Source organism: Bombyx mandarina, chromosome 17 (assembly GCF_030267445.1).
Source record: "Bombyx mandarina strain Sakado chromosome 17, ASM3026744v2".
Classification (NCBI taxonomy): domain Eukaryota; kingdom Metazoa; phylum Arthropoda; class Insecta; order Lepidoptera; family Bombycidae; genus Bombyx; species Bombyx mandarina.
Window position 1 is genome coordinate 12,788,975 of NC_143223.1, and position 20,749 is coordinate 12,809,723.

At 35.0% G+C, this 20,749-nt stretch overlaps 2 protein-coding genes across 2 annotated transcripts in view; one reads left to right on the forward strand and one right to left on the reverse strand.

Moving 5' to 3' along the window:
* The window catches only part of Adsl (adenylosuccinate lyase), a 49,889-nt gene that overhangs the window by 17,393 nt on the left and 11,747 nt on the right, over nucleotides 1-20,749 (forward strand). The window lies entirely within an intron of this gene.
* Nucleotides 1-20,749, reverse strand: part of Ssk (smooth septate junction protein snakeskin) — a 41,919-nt gene that overhangs the window by 13,683 nt on the left and 7,487 nt on the right. The window contains exons 2-5 of the mRNA XM_028177512.2: nucleotides 18,558-18,754; nucleotides 17,531-17,660; nucleotides 16,302-16,396; nucleotides 14,585-14,705 (exon numbers count right to left, since the gene is read on the reverse strand). Coding sequence (XP_028033313.2) covers nucleotides 14,585-14,705; nucleotides 16,302-16,396; nucleotides 17,531-17,660; nucleotides 18,558-18,754 — 543 coding nt within the window. The remainder of the gene's footprint in view (nucleotides 1-14,584; nucleotides 14,706-16,301; nucleotides 16,397-17,530; nucleotides 17,661-18,557; nucleotides 18,755-20,749) is intronic.

Genomic DNA, 20,749 nt, shown 5'->3' on the forward strand with positions numbered 1-20,749 from the left:
TACTCCTTCAAACTTTTTTCTTTGATGTATTTAGACATGCAACCATTAAAATTTCGACTAAGATCATATTTTTTTTCTTTTACATACTAACGAACATCAATCTCTACCAGCTGCTAAATGCTATGTACTAAACTTTCTTTTCGCGTTTTTTTTAATACATGCGGTGTCATGCGGTCATTAGTAACATACTAGTCAAATCATAATACAGCACTTTTTATTTTCAACTATTTAAGAAAGCCTTGACTGAATTGCATAATATTCAAATTATACCATGATTATTATATTGTACATAACAGAATGAGCAATTTCCATTTTAAGATCATTTATATGCGTAACGTAATCCGATCGAAATATCTAGTATACATGTATACAAATAAATGTTATAATTAGCTTTATTCTTGTCGTCGTGACCATATTTTTGTTTATCAAAGAATGTAAATGGTCTTATGGCATAATATGGCATAATGGCAGAGATAGGTAATTAGGTCGCTTATGAACTTAAAAAATGACAAGTGCACAGCTTATCCACTGAGTACTGTTAATACGACGGTTTTTTTTCATCCACCATTTGCATAGTATTTTGATTTACGCATACTAAATCTATGCAATAAGTAATGAGGGGTTTAATTGACGACAGGCTACTTCAGATAGTCTACTCTGAAAAATGTTCTTTTTTTGTCTCCCTATCCACTAGTACCCTAAGGGTTCGCTAGGTCGAGGCAGAATGTTCTCGCAAGGTTGGTACGCCCTCAACTCAGTCAGTCAGAATACGTCTGCACAAGAAACATCTTAGTATTTCGTATTGTTAAAAACAGTTCATTGGCACAAGTGTTTCATTTCCGTTTGCCTAAACTACCCATTAAAAAATTAATACACACACTAAACAATATAAAAAAAAGGTTAGTTATCATTAGGAAAGTATCGCGGGCAGCGACGATACATAAATCATATGTAAAGCAAATTCCAATCATTAGATCGGAACGATTTGCGTGATTATTGCACTTTCCAATCACTTTTTTTCGATACATTGTTTCAGTGCAAAGAAAATATGCGCATATTTGAAATTTTCTTTTTTTTTTAAATAGTTAGATGTTTATTAATATATATTCTAAAACATTAACGTGGCATTATAGACAATTGAAAAAAATTTGTATGAAACATCAAAAAAATTTGTAACTTATGACATTACACATTTTATTTTTGTAAATTAATGCACATAGTTTTAATTAATTATAACGACTTCCAAGAATAAGATAGAAGAGAGAGAAGTATTTCTTTTTGTAAAATTATATATTATATTGGCTGTTTGAATGGAGAATACTTTAACTTAAAAACGATAGATTTTAAAGTATGATATTTTAAACAAATTTTACAATCGCTTGAAATGGTGCTATATTTTCCTTTAATTGATTACAAATTAATATGCTCGAATATATAAATTTTAGATTAACTTATTAGAAGAAATAAAGTCCAAAAAATTTAGGGGGAGGACCTAACATACATAATCTAAGCACTTCAATCAAGAAAAAACAAATTCAAATTAAGAAAAGCGTTATGGCAAACTTACATGGATCGATCAGAATAATTAACGGTAAAGGAATGTATTTTTTAGATAAAAAAGACACATTAAATACAAATAGAACAGTTAACGAGTACATAATTACAGTGACGGAAAATGTAGTAATTAGTAACACGAGGTTGATACTTAACACGCTCCTATCCAAAGAGTTGTGAGATAATGCTAAATCCTTTTTTTTATTTACAGAGTTTTTAGCCTTGGCAATCAAGACAAATACTTGACAAAATAAAATAATAAACCAATCACAATAATATCTAAATTAAAATAATAAAAGAATTTTTTGATTAAAAAAAATTAATATATTACAAATATAAACAAAACGTATTTAAATAATTACCAAAGTTATTCAAAGAAACTCCGTCGACGCTGGCACAGATTAAAAATATTTCACTGGCACTTTACTTTTTTTTTATTTATTTTTTAAATATAGTATTCCCGAAGCTCGTTTTGGAGGCAAGCGCTTTCAACGCGGTCCACGTAGAGACTAGTACACCGATGCGCTACACTCGCCTATGTCTCTTCGAAAACAAAACGATAGTACTTAACTATAGCGTCACATCGTCGCGTCAGTATCCATTGTTTCACGCTGACCACAAAAGTCCGTGGCCAGTCCAACGAAAAATAATTCCCAACTAACAACGTAAAATATTATTAATCACAAAGTAGTCTACTTATTCGTGAGGGATGGGCAAAAAAGAAACAAATTATTTTTACTAAATTTTTAACTGACTTAAAAAAAATAGAGATGATTCTCACTCAGTTCGACTTTTTTTGCGTTCTTTTCTTTTTTCTAAATGAATCGATTTCGACGTTTCTTATAATATTTATTTGAAAGTTGGTGTTCCTAATGTGAGTCCCATTTAAAAGAAACGAGTCAGTATTTTTTGAGTTATCCTTACTAATGCGTATTTAATCGACTTTGACTATCTACATTGATGATGGTCTCATTTTATTTTGTTAAAATCGATTTTCTATTTTATAATTATACAAAAATAGCGTTTGATTGAAACGCTCGGATCACAAGCGCGTTCCCTGCGATCAAATATAGAACCACATTATTACATCTGTATTCCCTTTTAGTTCTATCCACTGATTTATTTTGACTGTAATTGGCTATCAGCGGGAATTATTAATCTTTAATTTCATCATTGTGTAACTATGAAATGTTATAGCCGGATTTTAAAATTACTTAATGATTAGTTCTTGTAAGGAGTTTTAGGAGAATTCGTTACTTGGTTTGTACATGGTGGATAAAGGGGACGGCCCATTTCAGGCCCAAAGCGGACAATAGATTAGAGAAAAAATACTTAGTGCATTAATTTTGTCATAAATAAATATGCATTTACTTTCTTCCAAATAAGCGCCACTACAGTTTACAATAAGTAGTTTAAAAAAAGTAACTCTATTGAAAAAAACAAGAATTTTATTTTTGCGGGAAAAATATTGCCAACTTCAAAACCTTTTACGTATTAAGTAAACATTTTAAGTATATAAAAAAACATATAAATAAATCATTTTAAATATTATCATTAATCAATCGATTTTAATCGATTTTAAGCACATAAAATAACATCAAAGACATACCCATAGGACTTTAACTTGTTACTATACTTGAGACCTTAGAACTTATATCTCAAGGTGGGTGGCGCATTTACGTTGTGGATGTTTGTGGGCTCCAGTAACCACTTAACACCAGGGTGGCTGTGAGATCGTCCACCCATCTAAGCAATAAAAAAAAACTTAACTTGTATTGTTATTTAAATATGTACAACTAAAACAAAAACATAAAAAATAAAATATAATGTGTACTCGTAAAAAAAAGATTAAGAAATAAATCCAATATCGGTTATTTAAAAAAATGATCGATATATGAATTTCATGTAATTATTTTTCTTTATACTGACAACACTGATTTTAATCTGACTGACTGACACTTCGCTAGCTGCTTGTGCTTGCGTTCAAAATGGATGTGTTCTGATTTTTCTTCGATTTATTTTGCTTTTATCAATAACGTTTCATACTACGGCTGAAAACCATTGTGTGAATTGTGGTTTTAACCTGATTGAGATTTAAAACCGTGTATATGCTCTCCTGTGCTATTTTTAGATGATTTACTAATTGTGTATGAAGATGAAGAAAATATAGAATAATATAGATATTTAAAGAAGTATGTGTGTTTTTTATACCCTAATAACTACAATTGGATAAAAATACATTAGGAACATCTTAAACATTAAAAAAAGAAAAGTTCTTGAGGTATTTATATAGAAAATTAACCTCAAAACGAGTTTTTTATTTTTATTATTTTTTTTATAATAGTGGCGTCAATTTCAATATATTTTTTAGATATCTAATACATTTAAGAATTTGAATCAGTCAATTTTTATAGTAATATTTAATGTCCACCTTGGGCCTAGCACACTATGGAGAGTGGGCAATCCCCTTTATAATGTTTATGGGTTCCTGTAAATACTTAAAGCCAGGTGATCCATGAAATCAACTGACGACATACTGTACTACTAACTAACGGGTACTCTGTCTCTTTCTATATACTATAACATATTTGCTTTGCGTTCTATAGTTTATAAATTGATTACTTGAAAGAGAAAGACAGAGACAGAGAGAGATTTTTTATTGCACACCAAAACACAGCTATCATTAAAAATTCTTCAAGAGGCAAGTATAATTTTATCAGTATTCAAAGTGAGATAGTAATAAAATAGACTACATGACCTATAAAAATGATCAAAATGATCTATAAACATTACTTACACCTGCTTATTTTAAATTTGAATATAGAACGGAAAATATTGAAGTACGTTATTGAGCGCATGTCTGAGCTCGCGCATAATGCGATGCCGTTCGAAAATTGAAAAGCCACTTTCTAGAGTTTTCCGGTCCAGAACGCTCATAGCTGCGTTCACGCACATGCATTGCATACTTACGCTCGGTAAATATTGTACTGACAGGTGAAAAACGACTCATCTATGTTGATAATCGATTTAAAATTCGTTTTGATAATTGATAAAAAAAATCGATAATGGAAAATTTATGTAATTTTTTTTTGCTTTTGTATTTTTGCTTTTTAATGCTTCGATGGCTGAACTAGCTTACGGCCCATCTGGTATGAAGAGGTTACCGGAATTCATAGACATCAACACCATAAATGCCGCCATCCACCTCGAGATATGCGTTTTAGGAACTGCTGGTTCTGCGAAGCACTGCTCTTGCTAGGGCTAGTGTTAGCTTGATTAGCTTCTTCTTGACTCACCTACACGTCAAGGAGAAGCTGAAATAGCCTCTCAAGGCTATCACCATAGGTAGGAAAAAAAACGACAAAATAATAATAATATTAATTAGGTATAGGGCGAACAAAGAAACAAAGATTATTACGACGGTGAAAGCCGAACCAACTTGAGTTACTATTTCGACCCCATAATCCGCCCCACTCATCCTAATTCTGATCATAATCCAATGTTCAAATCTATCAACACTTGGACGTTGGACGAGAGATGAAAAAAAAAAGTTTCTTTTTTAATTAATTGGAAATTGTAGATATTGTAATTAATAGATATATCACATTTTGAAACTGATTTTAGACTTTATACAGTGATTAGAATTTTAAATAAGAATGGATCTGTTCTATTGAAGAAAAGAACATCCTGAGACTATAATGTTAGATTTATCCTTTTTGAAGTCGTCGTGGCCTAAAGGATAAGACGTCCGGTGCATTCGTATCGAGCGATGCACTGGTGTTCGAATCTCGCTGGCGGGTACCAATTTTTCTAATGAAATACGTACTCAACAAATGCTCACGATTGACTTCCACGGTGAAGGAATAACATCGTGCAATAAAAATCAAACCCGCAAAATTATAATTTGCGTAATTACTGGTGGTAGGACCTCTTGTGAGTCCGCACGGGTAGGTACCACCGCCCCGCCTATTTCTGCCGTGAAGCAGTAATGCGTTTCGGTTTGAAGGGTGGGGCAGCCGTTGTGACTATACTGAGACCTTAGGACTATATCTCAAGGTGTGTGGCGCATTTACGTTGTAGATGTCTATGGGCTCCAGTAACCACTTAACACCAGGTGGGCTGTGAGCTCGTCCACACATCTAAGCAATAAAAAAATAAAAAAAATAAAAACCCAATTAAACTCAAATTCAAATTCAAACGTTAAGTAATATGAATAATTGAAATGCGTAGGTACGTACATACGTTAATTTTTGTTATTTATTTTGTTATTAATTACTCACAGTAAATAGTGACGTAATTTCGTCCTTTAGAATTGATCATTTGCGGGAATCTTTTCAATGAGTAATAATTATTCCATTGATTCTATATGTTGTAATGGAAATGAGTAATTAATTAGGTCGAATGGGAATTATTGTCTATGCTATTTTCCTTGACTTCAGTTTCGTTCTTAAACCTGAAAATAATATCTCGGACCTTTTTGGGTTTTTTTTTCTGTAAGCCTCCAGATTAAGTAAGATTTTGAAAATCTTTTGGCCTGAGAAAATCACTAACAAAGAGCTGTGGAGGATCACCAAGCAGACACCAACGGAGAAGGAGATCCTTACGGGGAAGTGGCATTGGATTGGTCACATATTGAGGAAGCCCGATACCCACCTATCAAAGAGAGCACTGACCTGGAAAGTGTCTGGCAAAAGGAAGAGGGGCCGTCCCAGAACAACTAGGCGTCCCTCGGTGGAGCAGCAGCTAGGGGTCTTGAGCATGACGTGGGAGGAGCTAGAACAAGCTGCCCAAGACTGATGTAAATGGAAAGATTTGATTCGAGCCCTACACCAAAGTAGACGGTAATAGGAAAGAACGATGATGATGTAGCCTCCAGACGAGATCACGGTCCGCCCGGTGGAAAGGAGCTGTCGGAGTACATAGACAACAAAGTGAATCAGTAACGCGTTTCGGTTTAAAGGGCGGGGCAGCCGTTGTACTGTTAAAAGTGAGACCTTACAACGCATGTCGCATGGTGGGTGGCGGCATTTACATTGTAGATAGATGTCTATGGGCTCCGGTAACCACTTAAGATCAGGTGGGCCGTGAACTCGTCCACCCATCCCAGCAATAATAAAAAATAATAATGATGTTGCCCACTTGAAGTAATAGAAAATATACAATCGAAGCGGAGATGATTGTTGTCATTTGAACGTGATTTAGGATTCACTCTTCTATAAAAAAATGAAATGTCATCCGAATTATAATAAAAACTATAATTGGAAACAAATCACGCATGCTCGTCCGTTCCAATTAGGATCCCCTGTGTTATGGATACCATAGATCGATTCATAAATATATACGTTTAAATATACTAGACATATGTTGATAACAAAAACACCCAGACAAAGAGCAAACATACCTGTTCATCATACAATGTTTGCCGGAAGTGGGAATCGAACCCACGACCCTCGCCGCACCAGTCAGGGCCGCTAACCACTGCACCACGGAGTCAGTCAATAATGCATTTGTCTTGCAATGTTCTTCTACATTGATGACAATCTTAGTTTTATTTTTTTTGAAGACGCTCTTCTTTTACCATGATTAATTATTACCATCATTATTCTTTCAAATACTCTACCGTTTTCAAGGTCACAGTGACGGTCCTGGTCAGTAGGCAACAATGACAATGATAATGACAAACGCCGAGATTGAACCGTTCAAATGATTTTTAAATAATTAAAACTTTATATAAGTAACAAGTTATTATATTTTTATAATGCTAATTCAACTGAAATGTATATAAACCTTTGAACATCATAGAACTCGCATTGTTGATATTTTTTCCAAGTGCCGCTTGGCCGGTAGCCCTGAGAAGTGTCGCGCATGCGCGCATTAGGCCGTGTGCTTTTGTTGTTCCAGAAACTATAGGTAGTCACATTAAAAAAAATGTTTGTTTACAGATTTCATTGAATGTACTATGATTAATGAATAACTTCGATCAGACTGTCGGCGTTGTAGCTTCATAATCAGCCTACAGATAGCTACTAGGACACAAGTATCTCCTAACGCCACAAAGTCTTGCACGTAAAATTAGTCTTCCACGGCTCACATCCAGTGGATTCACACGTGACGTTATCTTTTATATTAAACATATTATAAAAATAAATAATGATTTAATTGTAAAAAGCGTGAGGTGTTTTTCAGAATATTATCAAAATAGCCCTTCTACTCTTATCTGTTCATAACTTCGATCAATAATAGTATTTTTGATCGAAGGTTCATAAGATATTTATGACTACTGACACAATGTTCCCCACGCTTTTTTTTACAATAAAATATTTTTTTCTTACACAATTTTTAATTCAAATTTATTAAAATTTATTTTCAATTTTTTTATTGAATTTTCTATAAATGCGTATTTTGTTATTTTTTTTAAACTACAATATTATTTATTTTTCATTTCTTAGTTGAATTTCAATTTTTTCAAAAAAAATTTTAATATTGCATTGTCATCGGTCCTTAATAATAAGTATACCAAATTTCGAGTTAATCCGACGTTTTGAAGGGGGTCAAAATCATGTTCAAAGGTTCCGTTACTAACATACATACGTCTGAAGCTAATAAAAGCGTACGATTATCTATATCTATACTAATATTATAAAGAGGAAAGATTTGTTTGTTTGTTTGTTTCGAATAGGCTCCGAAACTACTGGACCGATTTGAAAAATTCTTTTTCCATTAGAAGCCGACATTGTCCCTGATGAACATAGGCTACTTTTTTTATTTATTTATTTATTTTTTGTTTTTTTTTCATGTGTGTTTTAATGTTTCCGAAGCGAAGCGAGGGCGGGTCGCTAGTTAATAAATAAATACACAAGGCATAGCGTGAATGGACTTCCCGAAATTACGTATAATATTGTAAATGCGAAAATTTGTTTATTACGCTTTCACGTCTTAACAACTCGACAGATCATCATGGAATTTCGCATACACGTTTTCGGGTGTACAGAGAAGGATAGTTAAAGTATCTTTCATTCAGAACAAACTAACAAAATTGTTTTTTGTATAAACACTAGCGAAGCACCGTGCAAAAGTACATTTAGAAATCTTACGTCTTCTATTTGTCAATCGATTTTCTGTATTTTTCTTGTTAGTCAGCTATCAATATTATCAATACATTTGTGGTAGCGGTCCTCATCATACGAGACTACTTGTCGAACCGTTCGTTCCGATATCGAGTCGAGGGAACGCGTTCCCGGCCCCGTCACGTCACAGCCGGAGTCCCGCAAGGCTCCGCCCTCTCCCCGTTACTATTTAGTTTGTATATCAATGATATACCCGGGTCTCCGGAGACCCATCTGGCGCTCTTCGCCGATGACACCGCCATCTACTACTCGTGTAGAAAGAAGGCGTTGCTTCATCGACGACTACAGACCGCAGCTACCACCATGGGACAGTGGTTCCGGAAGTGGCGCATCGACATCAACCCCACGAAAAGCACAGCGGTGCTCTTCAAAAGGGGTCGCCCTCCGAACACCACGCTGAGCATCCTCCTCCCGACTAGGCGCGTCAACACCTCCGCTCCCGCCATTCGCCCAATCACGATGTTCGACCAGCCCATACCGTGGGCCCCGAAGGTCAAATATTTAGGCGTCACCCTCGACAGTAGGATGACATTCCGCCCTCACATCAAGACGGTACGCGACCGTGCCGCCTTCATTCTAGGACGTCTCTACCCGATGATATGTAGGCGAAGTAAAATGTCCCTTAGAAATAAGGTGACACTCTACAAAACTTGCATACGCCCCGTCATGACCTATGCAAGTGTAGTGTTCGCTCACGCGGCCCGCACTCACTTAAAGTCATTCCAAATTATTCAATCCCGTTTTTGCAGGATAGCCGTCGGAGCCCCGTGGTTCGTCAGGAACGTCGACCTCCACGACGACCTGGACTTAGAGTCGACACGAGAACCCTCTCATCGTGGCCGCCGGTAACTACATTCCCGATCCTGCGGACAGAATGGAAAGCAGTCGACGTCGCCCAAAACACGTCATCTCGGATCCTCCCGATCCACTAACGGTGCTTCTAGGTACTTCAAGCACCGGTCACCGTTCTCGTCGAACCCGTCGCTTGCGACGAAGGGCTCGACGAGTAAATTAACTCTCAGACACAGCCCACTGAGTTTCTCGCCGGATCTTCTCAGTGGGTCGCGTTTCCGATCCGGTGGTAGATTCTGCGAAGCCCGGCTTTTGCTAGGGTTCGTGTTATCAACGTCATCAGGTTTGAGCCCCGTGAGCTCATCTACAAAAGTTAGGGTTACGCTGATATAGCCTCTCAAGGCTATCAGCTTAGGTAGGAAAAAAAAAAAAAAAAAGGTAGCGGTCAGTTTTTTTTTTTAAATACATATTTCCCGAATGCTCAATAGCTTTCAAGATTGGCAAAATTTTAAAGTGTGCACGTATTGTTTGGGGCACAGGCGGTAACTCTTTTATAAACAGCCAGAAATCTTAAAGCAGTTGAAATTGAAATAAAAAAAAGTAAAAAGGAAATTTAATTTCCCAATAAAGTTTTTTTTTTGTTTTTTTTTTTCAAAATAACTACTACACTTTTCCTATAATTGTATAGGCAGTTTGCAAGAAACAATCTATATCTATATCAAGACAAAGCTAGATTTTTGTTCGTTATTCCTACAATGAGTCATAGTTTACATTTTTACATACATTTCATGAAATCTCGAGTTACAGTATCGCTTTACATTTCATAAGTCAAAATAATATTATATTATGACGGACTGACGCGTAGGAGTTACCAACTTTTTATCAGAAATAAAAATGCGTCTCGTTTAAGTGTTGCAAAGCTAAAGAACTTGTCATTACATAAGTTACTGTTTTATGATTATTTTTTATAAAGTGTTAATGAACAAAATCCAAAAAGTTTTTCAATCAACATAAATGAGTCTTCACTGATGACATATTAGTTTCACGTATTCGATGCGTGAACACGGAATTTTGTTTAAAATATTTCTCTGTTTTAGATTAAACCCTACTACTCTGATAATTGTACTACATAAATTTGTAGCTTCATTTTTATTACACGATACTTTTACTCATCGTGAAAGACGTTCTGCGGTAGGCAACGGCATAGCTCGGATTTTGGCATAACTGACATCCATGAGCTACAATGACCACTAACCGATAGGTGAGCCCTATGAATAATAATCTATGAAGGAAATTAAGAAAAAAGGCGTTGGTAAATGCGTGTTAGATCTGCTTAGAAAAACTGGTACCTGACTGTGTATTTAACGCAAGCATAACCACATCGCCCGATATAAATAGTTAAAATCTGGCGTCTCATCCTTTAGATCGCGACGACGACTTTCCGACTTATGTATTGTAACGTTATTGATCCATAACGTTATTGATTCGACAAACTGCGTATAGTGTGGCGAGTAGCCATCATACAACACAAGTATTTGGCAGATGCCTGAATCTCGCTTACGACATTTTCAAGATTAGCTTGCTTATATACAAGTTCGTCGGTCTAATGAGCAATATCACCCGCTCGGTGGAGGAACTTCCACGATAGCAACACGATTGATGTTTTTCTCAACTCAGCAAGGGAGTTTTTTTTTTAATTCCATAGGAAACGGACGAGCATAGATACAACGCATCTGCACAGTGTCACCATCGCCTATGGCCATCAGAAATGCCAAGACGTTGCCTGCAGACAAACCAGGACCTAAACTCAATTTATACTGAGTTCAATCTGTCGAACCGGTTTTCTATCGATCCGACAGGCTTATTCGAACTAATTCTTAAATTAAATTAATAGAGAATTTGTTATTTAATTCGAAAAGTAAATTACGTCTGGCAAACCTGACGTCGCATACGTGCGTTTTAACGTCAATAAAACATGAGTGTGGATGTTAAAGTGAGTACATAATATGTTTGTACGTCGTCGGTCGATATGCCCCATTGTTCCAAGCGAGTCGTGACCGGTCAGGTTGGCATTAATGAAAAATATTCGCGAAATTCAATATTGACATTACAAATTATAAAATTTCGCACAGTTAACTGGAATAACGTTGGCAAACTAGAGGAAGGAACATCTAAAATAAGGTGCTAGTATTATGCTTAGTACACTCAGAATTGTAGACAAAAACTATAAATAAAGAAGGGAGTACGAAATAAGAAATATAGGTACTTATATTTAAGAAAATACAATAAACACATACTTACGCTGATATTGTTAATATAACTGTTTTTTTTTTCATTTTCATATTAGGCAAACGGACAGTGAAATATAATAAATAGTTTGTAATAGAGCAAGCAGTATTCAACGGGAGGTTGAACCCATGCTTTGTGCTAAAAGCATTCTGAACAGTTTGTTAATAGGTTTTTATTTGACACTAAGCAAATGGTGAAATGATGATGGTATATAAAATTCTATAAAATGGCGGGAAAATCCGGGGCGAAAAACCAAAATATCGACAGGAGATCGCGGAAATTGTCGTAGCTTGCATTTTGGGCTAAATCATTTTATACCAAATTATTATATATTATTTAAATAAGGCTCTAGTGTAAAGTTGGGTGTTTCAAGTTACGACAAATCTGCTTTCCTCGATCGACATGAAAACCTGAAACAACTACAATTTTCAATAACGATGCGCAAAGTAAATTATTTACGACGTAAAAAGAAACATACATTAATATCACTATTGTATTTTAAATTCAATTAATTTTAATATAAGTATTATGAGTACACAATACTGCCAATCTCGGTTGCAAAGCCGCCATGCTGTCGCCTGTTTTGGCGCCAAACTTCTTACGACCGGCGGCGCCTTCGCCGTTCGCGGGGTGAATTCACAAAGGTTGTTAGTCTGACCTACATTTAAGTTATACATAGTAACACATTGCCCCAGTTCTTTGTACTTGTTAAACGGGATAATATACTCGTAATACACCCGCTGTATAAACGTCTAATATATATTTTTTAAGCAAAACGAACGAACGAACAAACCCTTTCAAAGACAAGAGTAAAATTAGACAAAAGATAAACGAATTCAATATATTTTAATTTTATTAGCGGTATACGACATCTTCCCTTTGCCTTGTCTTCCATCTAGAGTTTGAAATTGCCCAGTAGACCAGCGGTATATTATTTTTGTGGTTGCAAACTCGTATGTATCTTGAAAAGGTCGTTAGTAAACATGTTTGTAAATTACTCAATCACGCTAAAATGGCTGTACGTATTTAGATAAAACGTGGCACAAATATAGTCTATAACCTAAATAATGTAAATGATAATCAAGATAATGCCAGGTATATCTGAATTTGTGTGTATGTGTTTTTATGAAAACACTAAAGTTTAGTTTCAGTTCATTGATTCGTCATTATACGTACCAATGATTTACAAATCGACTCGTATTTTACGGACCAGAGAGTGATACGAACATATCTTTATTCCGGGAAAATGCAATGTGTTTTATTTATCCTGAATAACTAATCTTAATACATTCGAATAGAGATCACTCTACAGGACATGTAGTACTAAATGCTTTGAAAAGGATAATGATTCCGATTTAGATGAAAAAGGCAATTTAATCTCAACGCCCTCAAGTGTATTTTGAGACATGTTCATTACCATCGTGTAACATAATTGTAATAGAGAGGTCGTTTTCAATGTTAATGAGTACTCATTTAATTGGTACTGCTACAGACAGTGTTACCAGGAAATATAAAAAAAATATACCTGATATTTTGTCTTCTAAATATTTTGATTTAATAGCATGCCTATTTCTTTCTTAGAAACTACCCAATATATAATACCACTCAAGTGATATCGCTCAATAACAAACAGGGAGAAACAGGTAATGAGATGGTTTGTATAACAATAATAACAATGATTATTAAAATATACATTGAACATAACTATTGAAAATGTAAACCAAAAATTTTCAAATTACCGTCAAATTACAATCAGTGAATCAATATATGGAAATTGAAAAGTTCAAAACTTTGTGTGTGGCTTGTTCGTATGTTGTCGTAACTTGTTAAAAGTATATCATAAGCTCCCGTAATCTAGTAAAAAACAGGCCACATCCGGTTAGGTGGCAACCCTACATATGCAAACGTCACACACATTATAGTACGGTTATCCCATAGATTAAAGGCTTTAATCTAATAACAAAAAGCGGGTCGACATCTCAGAGCTATCACGGTCGGTTTTTATGGCTTATGTCACACCACAGTTTTTTAACTGTCTTTTTTTATTGCTTAGTTGGGTGAACGAGCTCACAGCCCACCTGATGTTAAGTGGTAACTGGAGCATATAGACATCTACAATGTAATTGCGCCACCCACCTTGAGACATAAGTTCTAAGGTCTCAGTGCGGTTACAACTGCTGCCCCACCTTTCAAACCGAAAGGCATTACTGCTTCATGGCAGAAATTGGCGGGGCGGTGGTACCTACCCGTGCAGACTCACAAGAGGTCCTACCAACAGTAATTAGTAATTACGCAAATTATAATTTTCTGGTGGCTATAGAAAAAATAATAATTATGCCTCACTTTGAAATGAACACTTTCTTAACAATTCCGTCTTTCGTTTATTGTATTATCATAAATTCAATTTTAAAAGAGCATAATAACATGAGTAAATATTTATTAAAAGAAATAGAAAAAATAATAATTTTCATTTCAATGATTTCGGGTAAAAACATTCTCATGTTTAGCATGATTTTTATATTTTTTGCCGAAAAACTAGGCTAATTCTGAACCGAAAAATCTTGTTGTTTTTTTAAGAATTTAAAATGTTTCTTCTTAAATATTAAAGAATAACTCATTAATAACGATAAAATAAACTCATAAATTAATTAACCTATATAACTCATCTACTAATAATTAACTCCACATATTCTCGAAATTCTTAAACGTCTTATGTTTATATTGTCTTAATTTCATTTCCTCCGACCACTTTAGATTCCATTCTTCGGGCCCTCGCATGATCAGTTACAAGTGATAACGATTATATGTAATTAGTTACTCACGTTATCCGTTAATGGAGCAATCTTGTCAGCTTCGAAGTCCACCTCGCTGAGAAATTCCTTCAGACTAGGCGATATGGTCACAAGATTCTCGTATAGAAGCTCCACGTTTTGTGTCTTCTTAGTTTCCGTACAGTTATCTGCGTGAACACCCAGTTTGACGTTTTAAGGTCAAATTCGAATTTAAAAAAAAATTCGAATGTCAAATTTAAAAAAATCAATTTTTTTTCTTTGTTATGACATCTAATTGAAATCGGTTATTAAGTTTCTTCAATAGGCAATATAGTAGCCAGTTTTTTTTTTTATGGTTAAATAGTAAAAGAACAACACTATTTGACAAGGAAACGGTGCATCTACAACTGATACTACGGTAGTGAGCCAGTCTCCGGGAGCACGGCACACATCACTTAACCCCCGACCTGTCTTAAGGTCAATATGGTTTGACACTGTTATTAATCGCGTGTCCTAATTTTCTTTTTGCTTTGTAACCCAAAAAAGCTACTATAGACTCATAATTCACGAGTAGCAAAGTTTGGCAAAAATAGGATTTTATACAAAACCAGCAAAGAATTTACGTCTTTTTACGGCATTATTGTTGACATCTTAAACGATTATATTGACACAATATGACGAAATTCCAACTGAATTCCATTGTTCTCATGCAAAAAGTAGTCATCGACGTAATGGATTAAATTCCTGGCATTGCAAACATTAGCTTAGCATTATGCTTCTGAACAAATTTCTTTCTTATTTGCATTTAACTTTAAGAAGAAGAAAAAACTAATTTATTTTCTATATATATTATATTATCATTTAAATAACAAAATACACATTCATAGAGTAAAAAGGTAGATTGCAGTTGCCTTCTAGCAAACCAAAAACAGTTCAAACAAAACTACTCTAGCGAAAAGAGGATATATGTATGTATTTACAAAAAAAAAACAATTCTTATTACAACATTTATTATTAAATAAAAGATTAAATTACAAAAAAAAAACTGGTTTCATTAAAAACATAAACAAACTCAGTGAATACAGTACAAAAGGTGGGAAGATACAGAAAAAAGTCAATGTTTTTCATGAGAGCGTAAAAAAATGATGCTTTGTCTATGGTAAGAATAATAATGGCAAACGGAAATGATCGATAGATCAACTTTCTTATTTACTTACACGTAATCTATAATGTTTTATAATATAATAATAAATCATTTTCGAAAAAAGTAAACGGTAAAAAGAAGGTATATTTTCAAAATACTTTAAAATTTCAATCTTGCGTTTATTACCCGCATTTTACAATTACCGACAATTAGATTTTTTAACGTCCAGGTAATCTTCTGCGTGATCAGGAAAAGTCGATAATCGTAAAGTATACAAAACGTTTTGTAAATTAATTAACATATTATACATACATTCTTTTCATGGATGTCATTACAGTGGTTTCGCTCGAAGTCCTGAGGATGTGATGACGTACAGACAATATTCCCGATTTTTATCCCTATTCGAAACTCCTAGAGCCAAAGCTAATCTACGAGCGATATCGTACATTTATCCGAATAAAAATCTTGGGAACTTCTTCTAACAGCTTCTACGTCCTTTGTCGTCATTAAATTCTACTTAATTCGTTCGTTAAAACTATTTTAGTCGATAAAGAAACATTAATCGTAACTTAAGAAAATAATGGCATTTTCGCTATATTATTTATTAAAAAATAATAATAAAATTACATTTCCTTTGTGAAATGTATGACAGAAAGTGCCGTGTCCAATAAATATATGGCTCCATTTATGACGCATAGAGCTCCAACGGCCAGGCCAACCTGTAAACGAAACAAGAATAAATAAAGAAACCGCAAAGTTAGTTTAACAAATAAAGATACTGCAAATATATTATGTAGTTTACTCGCGAGTAACATCAAAACTATTTCTATCATAAAATTACTTGTACATTACAATCAGCTTAAACAACTGAAGCAGTAATTCTATAGAGACCTCAAACTCACTACTATCTGGTTTTAACTTTGTCATTGAACGAGCTACTTGCAGCGAGGTGTAAACTGTGTCACCAAAAACAAATGAAGTTCAAATCGATTCACTTTATTTTAGAATTTAATGGTTACCCTACATTCATACATCATCGATTCATATTAAAGTATTCTCTTCTTTTTCTCCACCTTATCTCACTAGGTGGGGTCGACACAGCGAATTTTTCTATTCCATTCTCTTATATCAGCCGACATCTCAACACTCACTTCTCTCTCTCTCTCATATATCGTCATTCACACACTCCATCCATGTTTTCATCGGTCGACCTCACTCCCCTCTAGTATCATATCATACTAACTCATATTAAAGTATTCGTAATTCCATTTTCGAATTTATAAACTCACTAGCAACATAAAAACCTTAAGTACTATTATGATATGTATTAACTAACACACTGGTTCCAAGTAAACGGATAAAAAAACTTTATTTTGAAATTAACACATGACTAAATTAAATATTGGGCCCGTATAATTTCTAAATAAAGATGATGCAGTGCGATCCCACTTTGAGACTTTTTATCTACGCAATTAGCCTCGAGGGACTATTCTTATTTTATGGGGTGTATAGTCGAGCTCACGGGGCTCAGCCTGAGAGACTTTGCTAGCACTAGCCTTAGCAGGAGCAGAGCTTAGCTGAGTCTATTACCGAACCGAAATCACGACCCGCGGAGAAGTTCCGGACTTCCAACCTTGTGCTCGCGACAATTATTTCTGCCGTGAAGCAGTAATGCGTTTCGATTTAAGGGTGGGGCAGCCGTTGTAACAATACTGAGGCCTTAGAACTTACATCTCAAGGTAGGTGGCGACATTTACGTTGTAGATCTCTATAGGTTCCAGTAACCACCTAACACCAGATGGGCTGTGAGCTCGTCCACCCAACTAAGCAACAAAAAAAAATTAAACACAAACCTGTTTCTCAGCGAAGACAAACTGGAACTGGTGCTCGCCCTGGTATCCTCCCCAGTAGTGTAATGCCACAGCGCCCACCGCAATCCATAGGAACACTCCGACGAAGTTCATCACGATCTCAGACAAAGCGCTGGGGAATCACAAAGGCATTCATTAGAGACAAATCCTTATTCTATATATGAATACGTGAAGCAATAAAACTTTGTACCCCTTTTTACGAAAATTGCGCTAACGGAAGAGAATGAAATTTCCCACACTTATAGACAATATAGAGAAAAAGTGCAGAATGCTAATTTTTTTTTTTTATTATCCATAAAAAATACATTAAATCAATAAAAAAACGTTACACATGCTACCATATATTTGACACGCACACACTCTTTTGTTTATCGTTAAAGTCTGTGGTCAAATTAATTATAGATTAATATTGTTTGTCTATAGTGTAGTCTTGACGAAATCTGTGATTACAGAAGTTTAATAAATAGCCTTTGACAATAGAACCATAATAATGTTCAAACTTAGAATTTCAATTAATTATAGTCGACTATTTCGACTACTGAGGGACCACTTGTAATAATAAATATTCATATGATAAATGTTAACTGTAATCTCTAAAACGGAATTTACTTCAATGGCAATGCGAAGTTGCAAACACTTGTTCAAATTAAGACACGAAACACTTGGATGAAAAGAGCAATAATCTATCTTGTATCTATCTATGTGTATAAAAATGAATTTCTATTCGTTAATCTTGCTAAAACTCGAGAACGGCTGGACAGATTTGGCTAATTTTGGTCTTGATTTACTTGTGGAAGTCCAGAAAAGGTTTAAAAGGTAGATAAATATGAAAATGCTCGGAATTAAATAAAAATAACAATTTTGTTTTCCTTTAATGTGTCCCCCGTCGGACGGATTGCTTTTGTTTTTTTTAGGTTTATTTTATACAAAAGCTTAAGTCTTTTATTTATCGATTGAAGAACTACGAGGTCTGACGGGTCAAAAAAATATCTCCTAAAATATGTGTTACCGTTTGTGCTCCGTGGTGCCAAACAAGAATGTGACGATCTGCACTAGCGTATAAATGAGGTAGCCCACGATTACTCCTGAGGCAACGATCTCCGCGTCAGGATTCTTCTCCTCGTTCAGGTTCCAAGTTCCTCCGACCCCCAGGAACTCTCCATTGTAACCGGTGCGGTAGAGCACTAAGATTATAATGTTCAAGACCTGAAAGGAATCATAATTGTTGTATCATTATCTCATTCTACTCCATTACTGAATCCACATGGAAGACTTTTAATTTATCTACAACCCAAAAGAAGCAAATCTTGTAATTTTCATTAAAATAAGTTAACTTTATAAAAGATCATCATCTGTATTATACATAGCAAGCCTTGATCTTTGACGTTAAAGCAGCGTCGGTATGGACAGAATAGCGCACAAGCATCTAAATAGCGCAGTTAACAATGTACCGGATACAATTCGAATATATTATATATCCGGCATACTCTTATAACTTATCAACTTCGTTCGAGCAAACATCCTGTTTTTCATTAATTCACTGGTTCCGAAAGACAATAATACCTTCGTACCGTTATTATGCGTCATTTGCTGATAACTTGTCACAGCGCATCATTCGTAAAATAGATTAGCTTGATAAAAGATAAAAACATGGAGGTTTTGCCTTTAAAGACAATCGTTCCTTCTGTATCATATATGGTTCACACTATTTTATAGCTTCCTATGTATCTCAGAAGCAGGGCTTATTATTGTTTGACACTAGGACCCGATCAATCTTTTGTCTTATAATAACGTTTTGAGATAGCAAAAAGGACAGCGCAGAGGAAGAGTGTCGAACGAAAATAAAAGACGAATAAGAAGAGTTTCTGAGGGAACTCTCAGCAGTAGGCAGCGGATTTGGCCATACCTCTGTCACGATCTCACGATGGACGATCTCACAGCCCACCTGGTGTGAAGTGGTTACTGGAGCCCATAAACATCTACAACGTAAATGCGCCACCCACCTTGAGATATAAGTTCTAATGTCTCAAGTATAGTTACAACGGCTGCCCCAAACTCCAAATCGGAACGCATTACTGCTTCTCGGCAAAAATAGGCAGGGTGGTGGTACCCGCGCGGACTCACAAGAGGTCCTACCACCAGTAAATACATACATACATATTGGATTATCTATAGCTAATACTCATCCTTCAGAGATCGGTTTTAGTGTTAATACAGCTTACTGCTTTGTATTCTTTCGCATAGTTAAACAAAGTAACAAAGAAAGAATTCTTAGATTGATACACAATTAAAACTACAAGCATCACTAGTTTCAGTGATATCTAAAAATGATTCTTTAAGCTTTGTTGTTAATATATTACTTATCGATGAAGTTGATGATAACGAATTCTAACCAGAAGAGATACAAAAGCATAATTGAAACCGTCACATTTCGATGAAAATGCTTCGATTGCGTAGTTTTTTTAGGCAACACTTTAGGGTTTATGTAACGGTATGTAAAATCGACTTTATGTTGTAAAAAAATAAGATCCCTGGTTTTATATCTTGCAGATTTAAATTTAGTTTTGTTTTGTGTTCCTCGTGTTATAATAAAATTTATCGATAAGAAAAAATTTATAGAATGCTAAAGACAACAGTGCTGGTTTTCGACTAGCATTTCACCCGTAATAATAAATAAAACTACAAAATTGATCAAAGCAAACCTCGTAAAATCTAGAAACACAGCGCATCACGGCTTGTGAACCCAATTCATAAATACTAAAACACTATATACATTATACAAGAGTCTGGTCTGCCTTCAAACAAATTCTGCAATATCTTCTTAATAACAAGCATTTTCGCGGTATAGCTAACAAGATTAGTTGATTTGTTAATGAAACGATGAGGCATGAGCTCATCCACTCACCAGCGGGTCATAAGTCAACACACTCGGGGACCTTTCATTCAATACTGTCACGAGTCATATCCATAGTATAAATGAGGCTCACAGATGTTTCTAAGCTTTTACTGTCGTTCAATAAGGTGAAAATGCAAAATGTGAAGATACCATGCATATTTTATTTTAGTTCCCAGGCTGAACTACCTCACGGGCCATAGACATCATCAACGTAAATCCACCACCCATCGTGAGACAATGACTGACCTTTCAATCTGGAATACAATACTGTTTTGCGGCAGCAATAAGCAAATATTTGATATCTT